This window comes from Anas platyrhynchos, chromosome Z, assembly GCF_047663525.1.
Source record: "Anas platyrhynchos isolate ZD024472 breed Pekin duck chromosome Z, IASCAAS_PekinDuck_T2T, whole genome shotgun sequence".
In the NCBI taxonomy this organism is placed as follows: Eukaryota; Metazoa; Chordata; class Aves; order Anseriformes; family Anatidae; genus Anas; species Anas platyrhynchos.
The window spans coordinates 54,725,020-54,745,499 of NC_092621.1; the positions used below are offsets into that span (position 1 = coordinate 54,725,020).

Genomic DNA, 20,480 nt, shown 5'->3' on the forward strand with positions numbered 1-20,480 from the left:
TCTAATATCTATAGCTCAGGTTTCAAAACTGCACTTGGAAAATCCTGTAGGAATCCCTCACATTCTGCCTGAATGGAGGCAGCTCTGAAATACCAGCTGTGTCTTAAAATCCTTGAGACATATATATTCTGTGTGCCAGAGACATCACCACAGTGATAGATCACAGCAGTCACATTTGTGCTCTGTTCTCTGCATTTGGGTTCAAGCGTATTGATTTTGGGTGAGAGGAAAGCTAGGAGAGCTTGCAGTTCAGAACTTGGAGAGGTGGGAGTTTGGGGGAGTTTCTTTGGGTTAACAAGACCTCAAACTCTGACAGTCTGCTCCCCAAGTATAGATAGCCCAGAAGTGCAACTGAGTAGCTCTGTCTTCTCTTGTGTAAGCTAAAGCGTCTGAGCTTCTTAAGTCTTTCTCTGGAAGACAGATTTTCCACACTGAATGGCTTGTAAAGAAAATGTTATAGAAAGCACCTCAGGAGGAGAATACAAACAAAGGATCAGACCTAGTAAAAAGGAAGACATTGAGTGATACTTAGCAGGGCACGGAACATGTATAGAAGCAGCAAAGCATCAAGGAATATCGGCATGTGGTGTAGACAGGGATTTAAAAATTAGTTTGTCAACTGCTAGGGAAGCTAAGGAATTGAAGTTACTATTTAAATTGTGTGGTAGGGAGCCATGGCAAGCCACAGAAGATGAAGAACAATTCAGTAACAGATTGGGCATATTGGGTAGGGGAAGAAAACTGTTTTGTTTAAAAGGGTAGGATGGGTAATTACGCTTGAGGCAGGGAGCTTCTTGTGTGTGTTGGCAGTTGCTGTTACTTCATTCATTCCCACAAAGCTTCATCACTGTACGCAGCTGAGCAATGCAGCTCTTCATCCATATCATGAAATGGCTTCAACTGGATCGCTTTCATATTTAGTTTTATAAATACCCACTCTATCTTACGGATAACAGCAGCATAAGCTGTTCTACCTACGGGGACCTCTCCAACTTCATCTACCTCCAATTTCAGAAATAAAGTGCATTTCTTTCCCAAAAGCTCTGAAGTCACACAGTGTTGGAGTACAATTGCCTGTGCTTCTTCAACAGGGAGTCAAGAACCTCTGTAATTCTTGGAGACAGCTGGAATACAGGTGCAGGACCTGCAGGTACTGGCACATGGAGCGGAGGGTATAGGCAGCAAGAAGGAAAGGCTGGGCAGAATCACAGTCTTAACCAAAAGACACCCGGGCACTTTTTGCTGCTCTGGTTTTCAGCTGTGAGCCCCCTCATCTGTCCCAACAGTCTTGGTCCTTTCATTTTTAAATGTAAAATTGCAAACACCTGCTTGTAACCTCCCACCTAACAGGTAGGGCATCCACTTGGGTGACCCTGACTTCCCCGGAACAGGAGATGACCATGCTGGGCAAGGAACTGTCATGAGTTTTGACCTCAAGTTCAGGTTTCAAATAATAGGGTGTTAAGTCTGAAAACTGTTCTCCATCCCACCCCAGGGTGACTAGCAGCTGTGCACAGCAGCACCTGGCCAAGCTGTGTGATGCTGAGCAGGTTGGTTCTGATCCTGCCTGTTGCTGCTGCTGAGGACAGTGGGACTTGGCACCAAAGGCTGGAGGGAGGCATGAATTGCCAGTCTGTGTAGCTTCATGGGGAGTCAGCTTCAAGGACTTGGGAAGCAGGCTGCAGGCCAGGTGTAGTGTCCCTCCCAGTGTCCCTCCACTCCGTCCCTTCTACTCTGCTATCCTTTGCAGGAAATACACAGTTAATAGTTTTTTATCATCTCAGATGACCCTTGGACATTTGTAGCAAGGCAGGGTTGTGCCTAGGACTTGATTTCTGTGCATGTCCCCACCTGGATCCGTCCCTCTGCCTTTTCTGCTTAGATCCTGTGTCCAGGCAAAGGGAATTAATGGAAGATTCCTGTCTCCTTGCTGCAAGATAAGGAGAAATGGGAGGAGTACTGGTGCTGATAATGACTCCTCTTCCCCTTCCTTCACAGCCATGGTAGCTGAGCCTGAGTGGACTGGACTTTTTTGGGTAGCAGTGAATTAACACAACTTAAAAGAAAGGACAAGCAGTTTCCCTTTTTCCAAGAGGTGACGGTTCGGTGACTACTTGCTTAGCACTGTACCTAAAGCCACCTTCAAATTCAGAGTTTGCACATGGTCTGGTCCATGCCCAGAGGCAACGCAGGATGTTTCCTTACCTGCTGACCATTTCTGTGAACCTCAGCACCATCTGAGAAAAGAGGCAGCAGCTCTGGGACAGCTCACACTGGCAAAGAAAGTGCTTACAGACAAACCATTTCAAATGGTCCTGGAACAATGTTAAAGGAGCTTCTTCCTCGAGGAAGGTTCATACATGATTACATGTGTCTTACACCACAGTGAACAGGATCTGCTTCTGTCACTCACCAGCAGGTGAATTTGAGTGGTGTAGGTAGATTTATCCAGCAAGGGTGTGCAGAGCTCGACTCCAGCTTGTGCACACCTAGTGCCTGAGGTGGTGTGAGTACTCCTGTCAGTGCCCTGGGACAGCAGGAAGCCTTGAGGGAAAGTATTCCAGCCTACACATATCCCCAGGCAGATTTTTGAGTTCTCTGTGAGTGCCAGAATATCTAAATAAACTCATGTTTATTTACATGGTTAGCCAGAGGTGTAAAGCACCTGTCAGTGCCTCCTCTGCCCCTGTCCCGAGGTTGCTTTCATGTGCAGAGCTCGCTCTGTGACCCTGCTCTAAGCGCAGGGCTGTATGCAGTGTGGAGAAAGGCAAGTCCCATCACTCCTGCTCTTTCATGTGCCTTTCTTTTCTCTGGCAGATACAGGGATCCCAGTGCCCAACTGATGGATAAGGTGTTTGCCTGGAACAGTAACATGTGCTGTTCAAGGAGCCTTTTTCCAAGGAGCCTTTTTCCAACAACCCAAGGAGGAGCCTTGCAGTCCTGCGGGGAACAGAGGCAACATGAGAGGAGCCACTGAGAGCAGTAGTGGTGGAGGGTTTGCAGAATAAACCTCATACTGTGGTGTTCTCTCCTCTTATGAAGAAATGGAGGGACTTGCCCTGTTGTTGTGCACTGCTTACATTATGATTTTCCTCTCATCAACTGGATAACCCTCTTTAGTTGTCTCACTGGTCTCCACTGTCTTTCTTCAGTGTTATGCCTGAATGGCTGAGCTCTTCCTTGAGCACTGACAGTTTCTTGCTTGATTTATGGAGTAACTCAGAAATCCACCACAAAACTTGGAGAATGCAGATAAGGACTGCACGGGCTATCATCTCTCTCAGCCTGCTATGGGACCACCAGAAGCACAGCTCCCCAGCTCTGAGAGGACAAGGAGAACACAACAGAGGCAGACATTGCATGACCACTGTGCATGTCCTCAAATGCAGGCCAAAAGGCTAGGTCCTGCTGTGGCAAAGGAGGGTGGAGAGACCACAGGGAAGTGCACGTGAGTGTGGTGCACAGCGGGCCGGCGAGCCAACCAGTCATTCAAGGCAGAGATGTGAGCCAGCAGCAGTGGTCCTGCTGGAGGACAAGAAGGCTTTGCAGACAGAAGAAGCCGGCGCCAGCTGGGAATTCCTGGGCGGCAGATGCACCGCGATGGGAGGATGACATCACCAACCACAGCCGTGCATTATCTTTCAGAGCAGTGGTTTATTTGAAACCTGTTTCCAACTGACCTGACAAATTCATTTCCAAGGCAACAACAGATGGCAGTAGACAGATGGCTCAGTAATTTCAAAGCCTCTCCAGAGAAAGGAAGTGTCACTATAAGCCTGCACTGTCTTGGCATTAAGAAAGAATGAGATCTTAACATCTGCATTAGCTGAAAACAGTTTTTGGAAGACACGGAGTAGGCTGGACCTTTGTAGCTGTTTTCATGGTCTCCACTGGTATAGCTCCATGATTCTCAGACTTTCACTTTATCCCAAAATGGTATTTTGAGGCAACATTAAGTGACTTGCATTATGACCATGGATATTTTCTGTGCATCATCTTGCTCAAATCATGTTGTTGCTTAGTGCTTCAGTTTCTTGTCTTCAAAATGTAGATAAAAATCCTTTGTTGGTCCTGTGCTTTTAGACAGTAGATTCCTTGACAGAGAATTTTTCTCTATATGTATTTGCATGGTGGTAAACTCTGCTTTCACTGGAACCTCACACAGTTGTAAGAAACAATGGTAGGAGAGCTGGATTCCTTTGCTAGTCACTTATGAGTAGAGGGACTTTAGTTTAGACTGCCTTTTTGTTACCTTTGCTTTGCTTTGCTTCACTTCACTCTCTCATTTATTTATTTATATATTTAGCCAGTAAAGATTTAGTTCTCCCTGCTGAATTTTTACTTCTGCTGTCCCCTCTCAAGGTTGAATTGGCTATTGTAATGGTTTCTTCATTTTGACTCTCTTATATATTTTGTTGTTGTAGTTTTTGAAATAAAAATCATTCTCGATGCATAATGTAAGTCCCATCAAGTGTTCAATCAATAAATCAATAAAAATCAATAAGAGTCAATAAGAAAGAAAGAAAGAAAGAAAGAAAGAAAGAAAGAAAGAAAGAAAGAAAGAAAGAAAGAAAGAAAGAAAGAAAGAAAGGAAGGAAGGAAGGAAGGAAGGAAGGAAGGAAGGAAGGAAGGAAGAAAGGAAGAAAGGAAGAAAGGAAGAAAGGAAGAAAGGAAGAAAGGAAGAAAGGAAGGAAGGAAGGAAGGAAGGAAGGAAGGAAGGAAGGAAGGAAGGAAGGAAGGAAGGAAGGAAGGAAGGAAGGAAGGAAGGAAGGAAGGAAGGAAGGAAGGAAGGAAGGAAGGAAGGAAGGAAGGAAGGAAGAAAGAAAGAAAGAAAGAAAGAAAGAAAGAAAACCAGTCATTTTGTTTACCAGAAGAAATCTCTTCTTACAGAAGCCAGGCTGCCTTCTCAGCTCTGACCTGCCCTCCAGAGCACATGTAAGCTTATTCTCTTCTGCAAAGACAGTTGAACATGACCAAACAGAATTGAAGGACGGGATCTGAGCTTTCATCTACTGCAAAGTCAAAAAGCAGACTCTGAAGATGGGGGGCTTGTCCCATGGAGTAAATTTAGTTGGGGTGAAATGGAGAAATGAAGTCATGGGCATGGATAAACATCTCAATTTCTCACCTGAGTTAAATTACACTTCAGGGGAGATATATGATCATAAATTTTGTGTAATTGCAAGGAGCATCAGGTCCATTCTCCTTTTTCCAGGGAGACCACTCCCCCATAGCACTGTGGTTGTACTTCAGGAGTTAAAAGGCAGCTGGTTTTCCTGAACTTCCAGATCTCCCTTGCAAGAGCAAGCTTGGCCACTCAGAGCTGCTGGAGTTACAGAGAGGGTAGAGATTTATCTGGTGGTGATGGCGCTGGGCTGAGCTCAGGGCAGGAACTTCATCAAAGTTTCAAGGGTGGAAAGGTTGTGGAGTGGGAGCTTCTGGGTACTCTGTAGTCAGAGGGAAAGGTGTGGTGTGAAAAGATAGACAAAATGGAGGTGAGAAGATACTTATGGAGATCAAGGCAAGAAGAGCAGAAAATTATAAAAGACAGAAAAGCAAACAAACAATCAAACAAATGAAAACTAATGATATTTGTTGTCTTGTGGGAAGATAGAGATAGGGCAAGGAAAGAACAGGATGAAGTCTGTCAGTAGTCATAAACAGTGAACAAAGGGATGGGAGTGCCCATTGAAACTAGCATGAAGAAAACGACCCACGTTGAGCATTGTCAGTTATCACAGGGCTGTTCACTGATCAGAAGATATTTGGGTAACACAGGCCCTCCAGACACAAAAGGGCAGAGTACCCTGAAAGGAGGCACGACTAGTGTAAGTATGCAAAGACGTGTTTGGCACGGCTGTGACACAAAGCAGCTGTTACGCTAGGATGGAAACAACAGGCCACTGCAGGCCTCCCATGCTGTGGAAGGGGATTATATCTGCCTTTTGAGATACAGAGTTCTGGGAAAAGCTGCTCTGTTTGCCGTTTCAGAGTGTATACACAGACTTAGAAGGCAAGAGATGCTGGGAGCATCTGGCTTTTATCAAAGTACTCTTACTCGCCCCAGCAAGCACCTGCCCAGCTCAACAACTTATCCCATCAGAGCTCAACAGCAAGAGGTACCCTGCTGGGTGACATACCCAGGGAACCCAGCACAGACTGTGTCCTAAGAACATGCAGTGTGTGGGGGGTGATGGGTGTCATAATGTCCCTCTAGCATTGGGCTGGACTCAGGCCTTCCAGCATATATACTTACAGCTAAGTGATAGTTTGAGTCCTGGGATAAGGTGGGTGGATAAGGCGAGTGGGCTATCCCTGAGAGCAATAGTGCCTCCTACACAACTCCTGCTGCCTTGCCAGGTGAAGGAAGGACCTGTAGGAAGAGTTATTAGTGTCTGTGGGACACTGCTGCCAAGGGCTACTGCAGATGGAAAATGCACCAGGATTTAAGCAGAGTCAAACCCAAATGGAGAAGGAAAAGGACTGAAGAGCACTGTGTGTGGACTGGGTGGCAGAGGAAAAAGCGGTGTGGCGTGACCTTCTGGGAAACCAGCACTGCATAAATTGCAGCCTCGGCTCTGGCAAATGTTCATCTGCCTTCATGCAAGCTGTGAAATCAGACAATTAACTGCTGGACAAATTGGAGTGATTTGGAGTAAAATGGAGACATCCTGCAAATATTCAATAAAGCCAAATGTGGGGTGTCAATGCAAATAGGGCTTCCATCATAAGTAACCATGCAGGGGAGCCCAGTAACTGCTCCAAGACGTTGGCAAAAATGATGCAGCTGAAGCCAGGCTATTTTTCTAAAGTAAGCTATTGACTTGTTGTCCCCTGGAAATGAGATTTTCTGCCAGCAGTCTACCTCCAGCCAGGAGCTTTCGCTCAGCACTCGGGGAGCAGGCAGCAGGCTCAGCAGGCACCTGGCTGTGAGGGTAATTGAACAGTGCAGCAGAGCAGGTTTGGGACTCACCGGTGGTCAAGGGCTTTAAAATGAGATTAGATCGTTCTTTAAAAATAAGCTGTAATCCATCCTCTAAGGAAAAAGCTATTACTGGATGATTTTTATTTATTTTATTTTTTTTCTAGGTGTTTCACAGGCAAGGAAGGTGCAGCAAATACATTGTCTCTGCCACCTAATGTGGTATTGGCAAGTGTTGACCATGTGTTTGGGGGCCTGGTGACTGTCACGGCTGAGAAAAGGGATGATTTCACATTACATGCCGCTCATGACCTCCCATTAAAGCTTTCTTAGACGAGTCTTTAAAGTTTCCAGGTGCCAGAGTGAAAATCAGACAAGAGCTGGACTTGATAAAACATTCATCTATGTTTACAGAGGTACCAGTGGTCCTGCATGCTGTCATGAGATCCGAGCTCTTCCCATTTGGGAAAAGGCAATTAGCTCTCTCTCTTCCTTCCTGGCTGGTGAAAGTGAGTGGCTGGTAGTATGTTTTATGCATACGTCCTGAGCTTGACCTCAGCCTCGTGAGTTTGCCTTTTAATTCTGATTAGTCAGGATCAGATAGTGCACTGGAAGGAGAATTATCATTGTAGATCAAACTATCTGAGGAAGTTAGGCTTGCTAAATTCTTAAAAATAGTCCTAAGGGGAATTCTAAATGTGGGTACAGAGACTCTGAACTGGGTTTTGTGTCAAGAAAAAGCCGACGCATGCTTGTTTCAACCAGTGATCTCAAAGGGATGGGCTGCAGCCATCAGTAATTTTAGGCCCACTTTGGAAGAGGGGAGCTAAGGCCAGGCTATTGCAATTGTTTGGGGACACAGGACACAGCATGTACAAACCAGGATGTGCACAGTCGGACTGTAATGTGTCACACAAACCCACCTCTGACCCCTGTGGTGTAAAATGTCACTGAAGCGAGGCTCAGAGAGACTGTGTGCAATGCCCACAGTCACACAGAGCTTGGTTGGAAATGGTGCCCAGTTTCCCCCCGGGGCACCACATCTCCACAATACCATCCGCCCTGCTGCCTTTAGCCTGGCTTTTCTCTTCTTAAACACTAGCACTTCTTCCTATTTCCCCTGTAATTAATTAGCACAAAAGTATTTATTCTCTTTGAGAAAAACCATCTTTCTCATCCTGCTGTGTGTTTAGACAACTGTAGGTCTCCTGAATAAATTGTTACTATGTCTGTGCTGAATTTTTAAATCCTTATGGAAAATAACTGTTACAGCTCTTATGTATGTGTGTCTCTGTGGGTCTATTTACTCAACACCTCCCCAGGAAAGCTGGGAAATGCTAGCCTGGAGCAGGCACTGGAGTGCCAGGCGGTGAGATACTGAGGCACTGGTGCCTTACTGGCATTGTGCATTTCTCTGCCACCTTGCAGGTGAAGAACCTTTTACCTGGAGCATGCTGCCTTGCACTGCCCAGGCCATACTCTCATCCTCATCCCACGGGTAGCAGCAACACCATCCAGGAGGGAGAGCTGGAGCCTTTGGGCAGGTGACTGAGCTTCAAGGAGTGGGTTTGGGTAGCGTGGGGCATAATCCTGCCGTGCATCCATCCCCTTGGTGTACAGAGGAAGCCTGCCCTTACATGCTTTTATATCATCTATGGCTATGCTGCTCTAAAAGCTGGTGCATCTTTGCTCTTTCGAAAGCATGCTATTTATGTGTTGATCCTGCTCTGTGAAGCTGTTGTAAGGCCAGAGCTGGTGGCCTAGGACAGTTAAGCTCTTGCTGTGAAAGCTCAGCTGCTTATGAGCTGCTGTTGTCTCCTAACCACAAAAAAAAAAAAAAAAAAAAAAAAAAAATAAAAATAAAAAAAAAATCCGTGAAACAGGTGGTGCCATCTACTGGGAAATGGGATTTTTGCTTTTGTTTGATTCCATGCAGGGCCATGGAGCAGGAAAGCAGTCAGATTGGATTAGAGAGAGCTGTGTCAGAAATGAAGATTTATTGAGACTCCCTTCTGGCCTTTTTGGCATCTTTGCAGCAAGGTGTCCACTGGTAGGAAGCAAAAGTTATTCCCAGTGGCACTGGTACAAGTTAGGAAGAGCTGCATTGAGTTTCTCTTAGAAATCTCTACGGGACTCTGGTGTGGTGTCTCCCCACCACCAGTAACTGCTGTGAGGGCACACAGAAGGGACAGAAAGAATTGCTTCAGGCTTCTGAGCCTGGGGTAAATGTTTTGGACCTGGAAGTAAATATCCATCCTGCGGTGGCAAAATAGAAATTAAATGCCCTGCAGCTGTGACAGACAGGGGAAAGCACTGAGCTCACAAAGCAGCTTTTGGAGAGATTCTCTGCTGTGTTTTACTCCAGCTGTTTTCCAAAAACTTGATAGAACACTCATAAACACGGTGTAATTTTGCCACTAAAATCTGCCTCGGACCCTAAAGCATCTGAAAAGCAGGGAGCTCTGGAGCCTGAGGAGAGACCTTTTGGAGTCCCCCACAGCCAAACACCTGGGATATTGGATGTGGCCATAGTTTTGGATATGAATCAGCTCAGTCCAGAGTGCTCAGCAGCCTCTCCGTCCTGTTGAGCAGCAATTTCTCTTCTCTGCTCAATGTCACATACATTTTCTGGTCCATAATACATGTACACGTAGCCAAACACCAAGTCAGGCTTTGCTGCAGCACGCTGCTGTTTTGTCAGATCACTAAGTTTATAGAAGCTTTAACAAACCATTTGCTGCTGGACTAACTCTGCCCCCATTTAATTCAATGGGAGTTTCATCACTGAAGTCTGTGGGAGAATTATGGTAAATGCGTTAGAAACATCCCTTCACCCCTTCGTTACCTTCTTTGCAATGTTTGGAGCCTCTCTCCATGCCTCCATATATCACTTGCAGCTTTTGCCTAACAAGCAGGAAAGCAACCAGTTCCTAAGATTTTAAATGCTGTCTCCAGAAATGATTTTAGATGAGCCCTCTGTTTTGCACTTTATAAAATGTCAGTACCAATCAGGCTGCTTAGACACGTGACTTCATAAGGGCCATATAAATGCTTAAATGCCCTAAAGAAAAGACCTTGGACACCTTGAGAAACACAGAATAATATGTAAGTTGGATCCTGGCTGAACGTGCAACTCCAATATGGCATGGAGGTGCCCTCCAAACACCAAGTGTAGTGAACTTCTGCTTAAATGAAATGCAGTCCTATTAATTGGAAGGGTTTGAAAGCAGCTCTTCCCAAGTTACTCTGTTGTGAGCTGGGATGGGTGGGCTTCTCAAGATGCTCGGTGTCACATTGCCAGATAAATCTGAAGCTGGATTTGCTCATCAGTGGGCCTTTGGATGAAGACAGACCTTTCATCCTTCTCATCCTCCTCTCTGTTTTCATCAGATTTATTTATTTATTTAATTATTTTAATCCAGAGGTCTGTCTTTGAGGCTCTTAGATGTGTCTGCAATAGATCTTCCATGTAAAGAGGCTGCTTTGTCTTTGGACAGGAAAAACAAAAACAAAAACTACATTGAATTCCTCTGACTCCCCGTGTTGCCGTTTTTTTAATCCTCTTGGAGACAAACATCACATATTCAACAGTCATAATGAAAACTGAGTAACCTCCTGGTCTGTAAATCTTTTGGCCTTGTGACTTTTTTATGTATAGGTGGGAGAAGTACCCTTTTGAAATTTCTTACCTCAAATTCCCAGCCTGGAAAATTACTGTTCCTGGAAGGAGCCAAAAGCATCTGATGGAAAATTGCCTTTGGATCTCCTTTGCAAGTTGTTTGATGTGAACAGCCAGTTAACAGGAAGAAGACAATATTGTCCTGATTCCTGTGCCTCCAGGTCTTTCTGAGAGCTTTAGGGATTTCAATACCTAAGACTGGTTTTCCTCAAAAATACTGTGACTTGTAGCCCCCTCTTATGGAATGCCCCAGTGCACACTCCAGTATGCATAAAGCTCCTTAATGTTCTTCCTGCTCTTAATCCTTGACTTTGAGAGAGTTTAAATGCCCCCTTGAAAGGCAGAGCTGGAAAAAAAAATAAAAAAAAAAAAATAAAAAATATCTTGATTTGGAGAAGAAATGTAGCATTCCCAATACTAGGAAGTGCAAATATACTGCTTTTCTGAAAACCATGTGTAAAAGGAGTGGGGACAAGGGTGTGAGGAAGCCAAGGGGGTGAGAGGGCTGAAGAAGGCAAGTGGGGACACGATACGTAAAATGAGTTCCTGCTGAACCATGATGTCAGTCTGTGTGTCATGAGGCCCCTTTGAACCGAATTTTAAGTGACAACATGTCTGAATAATTCGTGTTCTTTGTTTTCTTTCAAGAGGATAAGGAGACTCAGAAAAAAACATCTGTTTCTGCCAGAAGTGGTTTATTTTCAGATTGTGAGGCCTGATGCCATTCTTGTTTATGTTGCTTTCGCATTCATGAAAAATACTTATGCTGGCTGATGTTTTGCTGATGATTTGCACCAGTGTCAAGCATCCTACCCAAAAGAGATGGAGAAGACTTAGGGGGGAGGAGCGGGTGGGAGCCCAGCGCCAAACGTGAATGTCCCCACAGACTTCAGATTTGAAGCTTAAAGCAATGTAAAGCATATGTCATATCCCTAGTTCTGTGAGCCGGTGACCTCAGAAACTGCAGTTTATACACCTTCACCCTTCGTTTGCTAAAAGGAAAAGGAAAAGATTGTCATGGTACATTAACATGAAGGCTGTGTGTGCAAGTGGCTCCAGGGAGATTTATAACCATGGAGCTTTCTTTACAAATAGCCCTTGAAATAGTGCTTTGGGAGGGGAGAAGTCAAACGTTCCTCTCGCACCAGATGGAAAACAAGCAGCTGAGATTTTTTTCCCTTCTTTTTGTGTTCCAAGAAGAGTGGGGTTGGACTCCTCTGAGCTGGCTCACAGAGGCAGTGGTAATACTTACCGCTGATAGTGGTTTATTTCTGTGCATTCCTGGAGGATCTGCTGGGGGCAGAGAGGGTATTGCCTCCTCCTCCTCTGCAAGGAACAACTTTTATTAAATGTTTCTGAGGGGGTGGCAGATCAGCTCAGAAAAACGTGGTAAAGGGCATAAGTAGCAATGGAGAAACCTGTGCTGCTTTCAAGTGTTTTGCAGCAAAGGACATCATTCAGCCCAGCAGAGGCTGAATTTTACACGTATGCTGAAGCCCTGCCAGTGTGGCAGGCAGCAGAGCTTTTCAGCAGCTACCTGGATACAAACGTGCTAACAGAGCCCTTGTGCCCTAACTCCAGGGAGTGACTAACTCTGCCTCTTTCTGGACACGTGGACCCTATGTCTTTGCCAGCTGGTGCTGCCAGCTCTGGGGAGACAGGAGCATGGGTATTGATCTCCTCCATGTGGCATCTTTTGGTGGAGCCCAGCACCACCCTCCCTTTCCCCAGCAGGCCATACTCCAGAGCACCCATGGGGCCTTGAGATTTGGTTTCTGGCAGGACTGGGTGAGTTGGGTGTTTTGGAAACTGAAATTCAGGCTGGCAGCATCACAGGACCAATCTGTAAGTGTGACATTCACGTGGCAAATAAGCCAAGTCTCAAATTCAGTGGCTTATTGTCTCATTTGGCTGTGAAGATCCCTGAACATGGATCTCCAGCTTCATGTGAAGCCTTTCTTCCTCCAACAACTGCTTGGTCCTGTCTCCTTGGTGGTCCCTCTGTGTAGCAGGATCTCTTCTGCTTACCCCATCTTCAGGTTAGCTGCTGGACCTCCATGCCTGCCTGTGTCACTGGGGACAAAGGGGAGCTAGACACACTTGTAAGGATGCCATAATTCCTTCTTGTAAGTGCAAAATGACTTTGATGATATCCTTCTTTGGTGGTGAGGGCTGCCCTGTCTTTCACTGCACACCTGACTCATCCACATGGGGCCATAGCTGGTCTGCTGATGGCAAAGCAAAGGGCTCAGCTTCCTGACATGTCCCACACTTCTTCCCTGCACACCTCCAGCTTCTGCGACAAATGTCCCTTGTGCACAGCCTGTACCTCAGACAGGGCTGAACTGCTGCTTGCCATTGTTCTCTCGCCCTCCTCATGTGGGGTGTAACAGCCTAGGTTGGTTGTGCAGGTCTGGACCTACTGCAGGAGTCCTGAGAAAGCGGTAAGTGAGACTGCAGCACCATAGCATCACGTTCCTGACTGCCTCAGCACCTTTATCCAGCTTTTCAGCACGTGAAAACCCCTGTTGGCTACCCTGTGTATCTAAGGAATATGGAGAGCAAAGGCCAAAACAATGTAAAGCAAGGGGATTTTCTGTACTTTTCAGGTCTGAGAATTAAAGAGCCTGTTTCCCTTCTGGGATGACAGCTCCATGGTTGCACACTGATTCATATCATCAGTTCTGTGTGCTACCAGGTCCAACAGTTTGGAAATAGTTTGGAAATAACAATAGTTTTAGAAATGTTTTAACTCTTACAGTGGAGGCAAAACTTCTGCCATCAAACTCTATTAGGTGATTTTTGCAGAGGTTGGGAGGACCTTGTACCCTGGTGGGTATGCTTCTGTAGGGACTGATTGTCTTGAGGTTTGTCAATCTGAGAGTACCATGCAGCACGTATATGCTCTGGGTGTTTTCATGTCCCGCTCAGAATCATAGGGGGATATCTAATCAGGGGCCTAAGACATCGCCTCTTATTCTAAATCCCTTTCTATTACACTCTGATCTCATGTACGTGTACTCCCTTAAGTATTTTTTGTGTCTTCTTTATCAAATGAAACATTTTCATCCAAAAAGGCTATAATTGTGCAGCTCCAGAAGTAACAACAGAAGAAAGGGGAAATTTTGGTTAAACCGGTCAACCACTGCATCAGTAATACATCATTTGCCTGCTCCGAGAATGTGTGGTATTTACTTAAATAGTAGACCCCCTTAAATACGTGGTCCTGGTATCTGAAGCCTGTGCCTTGGGGAGACTCTCTGTACCCCTGCTTTCCTGTACCCGTGACTGGTGTTTCAGTATCTATGGCTCCTGTCCCAAGCATTGAATTACGTGATACAGACACAGAACTGCTTATCATCTGCGTATGACTACAGTGGGCAAGACGAAATGTCAAAAAAACAAGAAGCACTGAGCACTTCAGGACTCTGTGTAAAAGGTGAAGTGGTGGAGGTGTGGCTGCTCATTGCCCTCACTGGATATGTTCCACAGTAAAGGACTATTGACACTTCAGAAGATCCTGTGGGACATCTCTGCAGTGAACTGGCCAGGTCTGATGGTGACCAAGCAATCAAATGCTATTGAGTAAGAAAAAAACAACAACTTGCTCTCTCTATACACTGTCAAAAGGAGATTATCCAACAGTTCTTTGAAAATGTTTAATATCTACATGGTAATGTGAATCAAGGTGTGAGGGGCTGAAGATTAGCTTCACTTCCATGAACTAATGGTGGCCTTTGGCTGCACCTGGTCATGTCAGGAAAGGCAGGTTTGGCTTTGGGAGAAAGCTGTCTGAGATAGATATACTGCATATTTGAAAGAGAAACACGAGATGAATCGCTTCTCTCAGTGTCACTTTGACTGTTTCAGTGGGGTCCTGTTTTTGACACTTGCTGCCTGTTTTTGACCCTTGCAAGCAGGGAAGGGCAAGAGTTGAATTTGTTGTTTTCTGAGTTTGGTTAAGTGAGTGTGACAGATGTCAGGAAGGCCAACAGTCTGCCAGACATAGGATCATAGCATGGTTTGGGTTGGAAGGGATCTTGAAGATCACCCAGTTCCAATCCCCTTCCATGGGCAGGGATACCTCCCACCAGACCAGGTTGCCCAAAGCCCCATCCAGCCTGGCCTTGAACACCTCCAGGTATGGGGCATCCACAACTTCTCTGGGCAACCTGCTCCACAGCCTCATCACCCTCAGTGTAAAGAATTTCTTATAAATATCTAATCTAAATGTACCTTCTTTTAGGTTCAAGCCATTACCCCTTGTCCTACTACTACACCCTCCGACAAAGAATCCCTCCCCAGCTTTCCTGTAGGCCCCCTTTAGGCAGTAGAAGGCTGCTGTAAGGTCTCCCTGGAGCCTTCTCTTCTCCAGGATGAACAACCCCAACTCCCTCTGCCTGTCTTTATAGGAGAGCTGCTCCAGACCTCTGATCATCCTCATGGCCCTCCTCTGGACTCGTTCTAATACATCCATGCCCTTCTTGTGCTGGGGTTGCCAGAGATTAACATAATAATTGTTGAAGGACAGTGCATCTACAGGAGCTTTGATACTGTCTTCTAGGGTTAGGAATAGATACAGAGGGTACAGGCAAAAAGAAAGCAGATTCAGAGACAAAGAAACACCTAAAAGCAACAAAGTGATGTAAGAAAAAAAAAGGTAAAACTTTACTCTTCAAATATTTGCACAGGTTGCCCAGAGGGGTGATGAAGCCCCTGTCTTTGAAAACACTCAAAACTGAACTTAACACTACCCTGAGCAGCCTGCTGTAGATGACCCTTCTCTGAGCAGGGGCATTGCACTAGACAGTCTCCAGAGGTGCCTTCCAACCCATACCACTTTGTGATTCTGTGTAAAAATCACATTATATTGTCACAGGCCAAGGGGGAGAGGGTTGTAGGCACCAGCTTCATTCTGAAGCATTATAGATATTTTAGAGGACACTGAAACAATTAAGGAGCTGTGCAAATGCTTTATTACGGAATGTGACTATGCAGTTTTCATAGCAACTCAAGATCCTGAAGGCACTCATAGGGTCTCCTGTCCCTCATCATCCATGTCCTCCTTGTGCTGGGGGACCCAGAGCTGAACGCAGCGCTCCAGGTGGGGTCTCATGAGAGCAGAGCAGAGGGGGACAGTCACCTCCCCAGCCCTGCTGGCCACGCTGCTTTTGGTGCAGCCAGGATACGGTTGACTTTCTGGGCTGCAAGCACACAGTGCTGCCTCATGGTGAGCTTCTCGTCAACCACCACCCCCAGGTCCTTCTCCTCTGGGCTGCTCCCAATGCATTCTCTGCCCAAGCTCTCTTTATCCTTGGCATTGCCCCAGCTTGGATGTAGGACAGAATCACAGAATCACAGAATCGTCTAGGTTGGAAGAGACCTCAAGATCATCGAGTCCAACCTCTGACCTAACACTAACAGTCCCCACTAAACCATATCCCTAAGCTCTACATCTAAACGTCTTTTAAAGACCTCCAGGGATAGTGACTCAACCACTACCCTGGGCAGCCTGTTCCAATGTCTAACAACCCTTTCGGTAAAGAAGTTCTTCCTAACATCCAACCTAAAACTCCCCTGGCGCAACTTTAGCCCATTCCCCCTCATCTTGTCACCAGGCACGTGGGAGAACAGGCCAACCCCCACCTCACTACAGCCTCCTTTGAGGTACCTGTAGAGAGCAATAAGGTCGCCCCTGAGCCTCCTTTTCTCCAGGCTGAACAAGCCCAGCTCCCTCAGCCGCTCCTCGTAGGACTTGTACTGGGTATCCAGAGAACAACCGGTATTGCCGCCAAAGACTGAGGCAAAGAAGGCATTAAGCACCTCTGCCTTTTCCTCATCTTTTGTAACAAGGTTTCCCCCTGCATCCAGTAAAGGATGGAGATTCTCCTCAGTCCTCCGTTTTGCACTGATGTATTTGTAAAAACATTTTTTCTTGTCTTTTAGATTTTTTACCTTGTGCTTTTGTTTCCCTTCTATCCAGCCTGAACCTGGCCAGTTCCATCTGATGCCACTGCCCCTCCCTCTCCCACCAGGCACTGCTGTGAGGAGCCAGGCCCCCTTTCCTTGATGCCTTCCCCAAAGGCACCAGAGCGTGCTGTTAGGTGCCCCTAAACCTCTTCTGAGCCATGCTGAGCCAGCCCTGGTTGCCTTCTCCTGCCCAGGACCCTACAAAGGACACAGTGGCTGGGCGAGGCCTGATGGGTGCTGAGCAGAGGGCACCATCAGCCCTGCTCTCCCCAGCGAGTAAAGACAGACGGGAGAAAGTCCCCGGGAGCAAGCAGAGGGCTGACTTCCACCCAGCGTGGGAGGAAGCACGGGAGCCCAGAGGGCAGGCCAGCAGTGCTGGGGCATGGGCAGGACTGGAGGGACTGTGTGGTGCAGCCTGAGAGGCAGGCCCGAGCTGTGATCGAACGGACCCTCCTGCTGTATGTGCTTGAAGACACATGGCGTAGCCAAGGTGACCGGGACGGGGCCCTGGGAAGGCACAGCCAGGGACCCCGGCCTGCGGGGAAACACCAGTGCCACGGACAAGACAAAAGTTGGGGGGCATGGAGTGGACACGAGCATTGCGGGAGGCTCAGAATTTGGGGCCAGAGAGCTGCCGAGGTGAGGATGGGCCCTTGGGATACCTCCTACGGGTGGCTGGTGGCGTCTCCAAGCGATGGACTGTGACGTCTGTGAGCAATGGATTGTGACTGCGTGGCCCTCGCTGCTCATATGCGGGCGCAGAGTCCCAGTGCGCCGGCTAGTGCCCGCACTCCGGCTGAGCGGTTGCGTGAGGTCTGGAGTGAGGAGCGAGGTTGGCCTTGGTGCTGGTGTCGTGCCCTGGGAGTTGCTGCAGCAGCTCTCAGTGCCCTTCCCAGAGCCATCAGAGCTTCTTCCACGGCCCTGCGTCGTTCGGGCCGTCGGGAGACCCAGGAGGAGCGCTCGCAGCAGCAGAGGTAAGCGCGGTGGGGACACCTTGCCCTGGGCCCTGGGCAGCTGGAAGGCTTTCCTCCTCTGGGGACCTGCACAGCTCTTGCAGCTGCCCCCACAGCAGCCGATGACCATGGCCTCTTCTCTGCCTTTTGCAGCGTGACAGCTGCTGGTGCAGCAGCAGTGAGGAGGAGCAGCCCCTCATCCCCTGCTCCACGCAGCCCACTGCAGCAGCTGGAGAGCATGGCCACGGTGCTGGAGAGCCGCTGCCCCATTTGCCTTGACACCTGGGACAACGTGGGCTACGTGATGCCATGTCTCCACCAGTTCTGCTTCCGATGCATCCAGCAGTGGGTGGAGAGCAAGCCCGAGTGCCCCCTCTGCAAGAGGAGGGTCAGCTCCATCGTGCACTCGGTGCGGGCAGACAACAAATTTAAGGAGGTCGTCATCCCAGCGCCGGCAGAAGCGTCCTTCATCACCCAGCCGGCTGGGAGAGCTCGTGGCCGCGCAGCCACCACCGACCCCCGTCACCGTCCTGCAGCACCACCATCAGCTGCAGGGCCGGCTCTTGTGGGAGGCCTCCAGCCTGAAGTTTGGGCCTCCCTTTTGCGGGACCACCCAACTCTCATCCGTCCCGTGCTGCCCTGGCTGCGCCAGGAGCTGAGGCGCATCCATGGGGCTGACCACGCGGAGGCGCAAATGGTGGAAGACCTCCTCACCTCCGCCGTGGGCCTCCTGGGGCTGGATGAAGATCGCCTGGTGCAGCTGCTGCAGCTTTCCATGCCGGAGCACGCAGCCAGCTTTGTGCAGCAGCTCATCAGCATCACCGTGCAGCGGTGCAGCTGGGTGGCCCACCGCCTGCTGGGCCTGGAGGGCTCCCGTGCTGCCACGGGACAGGCAGGCAGCCCCGCAGCTGCCCCCAGGCCTTCTGCCTCCCGAGAGGGGCCTCCTGGTGCTGGTGCAGAGCCCTCCAACAGCGCTGCTGGAGCCAGCACAGACGAACTCGCGGGCAGCTCCAGTGCTGCCCTTCAAGGGAGTCGCAGCCAGCCCCCCTCCAGCGCGGTTCCTGTCCCCAGGAACCAAGAAGCGCCCCAGGAGGAGACACCGGAGGCTGTGTCTGGAGCCTCCACAGCAGACCAGGGCAGGGACCATCCCCAAAGGGGGCCCCGGCGAGCCCCGAAGAGGAGGGCCCCCACCTCCCAGGCCTCTTCTCCAGCAGCCAAGAAGAGGCCACCCCGCCGGCAACACTAGGGCAGCGCCCCAGGAGCTGGCCACAACAGGGCCGGGCCAGCGGGTGGGGCACACGGAAGGCCCTCAGGACATAAAACTATACAATGTAGAAAATAAATCGTATTTATATAAAGTCTCAGTGCAGCTAACAATGTATTTGGTGTCGCCATCCCCAGCCCTACTGCCATCTCCCCCTCTTCCTGCTGCTGTGCCCACCGCCTCCTGGCGTGCCCGCTGTGAGGAGTGGTGGGGTTGGGGCACGGCGATGCCGCCCTTGGCCAGGAGGGCTGGGGTGTTTGTCTCGGCGCTCCCCTCCTCTCCCCAGGTGCCCGGCCCCACTGCTGTGCTCCCTCTGACAGCGCGTGCTGCCCAGCCGCAGGCCTGCAGCTCTGCAGCTGCTCCCAGTGGGAGGTTTGGTGCCAGGGGGTGCCTGGGTTCAACAAGTCCAAGCATCAGGTGCTGCACCTGTGCTCACTCAGGAGAGCAGAGCAGAGAGGGACAATCACCTCCCCAGCCCTGCTGGCCACGCTGCTTTTGGTGCAGCCAGGATACGGTTGGCTTTCTGGGCTGCAAGCACACAGTGCTGCCTCATGGTGAGCTTCTCGTCAACCACCACCCCCAGGTCCTTCTCCTCTGGGCTGCTCCCAATGCATTCTCTGCCCAGCATCTATTTGTGCTTGGGATTGCCCTGGCCCAGATGCAGGACCTTGCACTTGTCTTTGTTGAACTTCATAAGGTTCACATAGTCAGGGAGTGGAAACAGTGTAGGAAGTACACTGCTTGAGGCTTCTGAAACCATCACTGCCCCTGCTGCTAGTGGGGATTGCTGCTCCTTCAAACAGGCAAATAGTTTTGACAGCTGTGATCATGAGTAAGAATGTGAAAACTAGACTCATCCAGCCTTCATGCCCAAAAACACATAAAATGAATTACACTTCTATTCTTCTATCCGATATTTTGGGCCCATCCTGTGATTTTCCATGAATCAGAACTAATGGTGCAGATATCAATGCTAAACTAGTGAGTTTAGTGCTTGTAGTACTACTGCCTGGCTGGTGGTGGGTGTCACCCCAGCTGCAGCCCTGAGTGCTGCTGCCTCTTGAGCTCACAGCCCCTTGGACGTGCTCTCCAGTGGGCTGGCTGATTCTCCCTGCTGCATGAAGAAGCCAGTTTAGCAGCTGTGACTTTGATTTCAAACACAGCCTTCAGTGCTGGCAATAGTCAAAGGTGCCTTTTGAAAAGCTAAAACAAAGCTTCCCATGCTTCAGAAATGGCTTCGGGGATTTTCATTTCAAAGGAGCAACTTCCACAATGCATCCAACTGCAAAACCCAGCCATCCTCACTGAGCTCCACTTTGCTTTCCGCAGGAGAATGCTGCTGCGGCTGACCAAGAGTAAGAGGAATAAATTTGTTTGCAGTGGATGGGGCGAGTTCTTTCTTTTTGCAACATCTGTGAATGATCAGCATCAGGATTTTGTCTGATTGCTGGATAGCTAAAAAACTCCAAGCTGAAACATCTGTGCATCAGATACGCATCACTGCTGACCCATCTGCAAAACACATCAGATGGCAGTTGATTGACTTGCATCTGATTGGGCTGGGTGACCGACCAGCAGGAGAAGAAAAACTACATAGCAGAGTCAGAGCTGTTCCCCCTCACTCCTCCTTCTTTTTGGCTCTACATTTTTGTTCCTCCATTCACGTTTTTGCAGTTGTTTTTCTTACACAGC

The 20,480-nt window shown here is 48.5% G+C and overlaps 1 protein-coding gene across 1 annotated transcript; it reads left to right on the forward strand.

The window, feature by feature from the left end:
• Window positions 1–15,947: 15,947 nt before the first annotated feature.
• Window positions 15,948–18,838, forward strand: LOC140000721 (uncharacterized). Its single transcript, XM_072031384.1, has 2 exons — window positions 15,948–17,545; window positions 17,678–18,838. The coding sequence occupies exons 1-2, from the start codon at window positions 17,289–17,291 to the stop codon at window positions 18,768–18,770; spliced, it is 1,350 nt and encodes a 449-aa protein (XP_071887485.1). The 5' UTR covers window positions 15,948–17,288; the 3' UTR covers window positions 18,771–18,838.
• The last annotated feature ends 1,642 nt before the right edge of the window (window positions 18,839–20,480 follow it).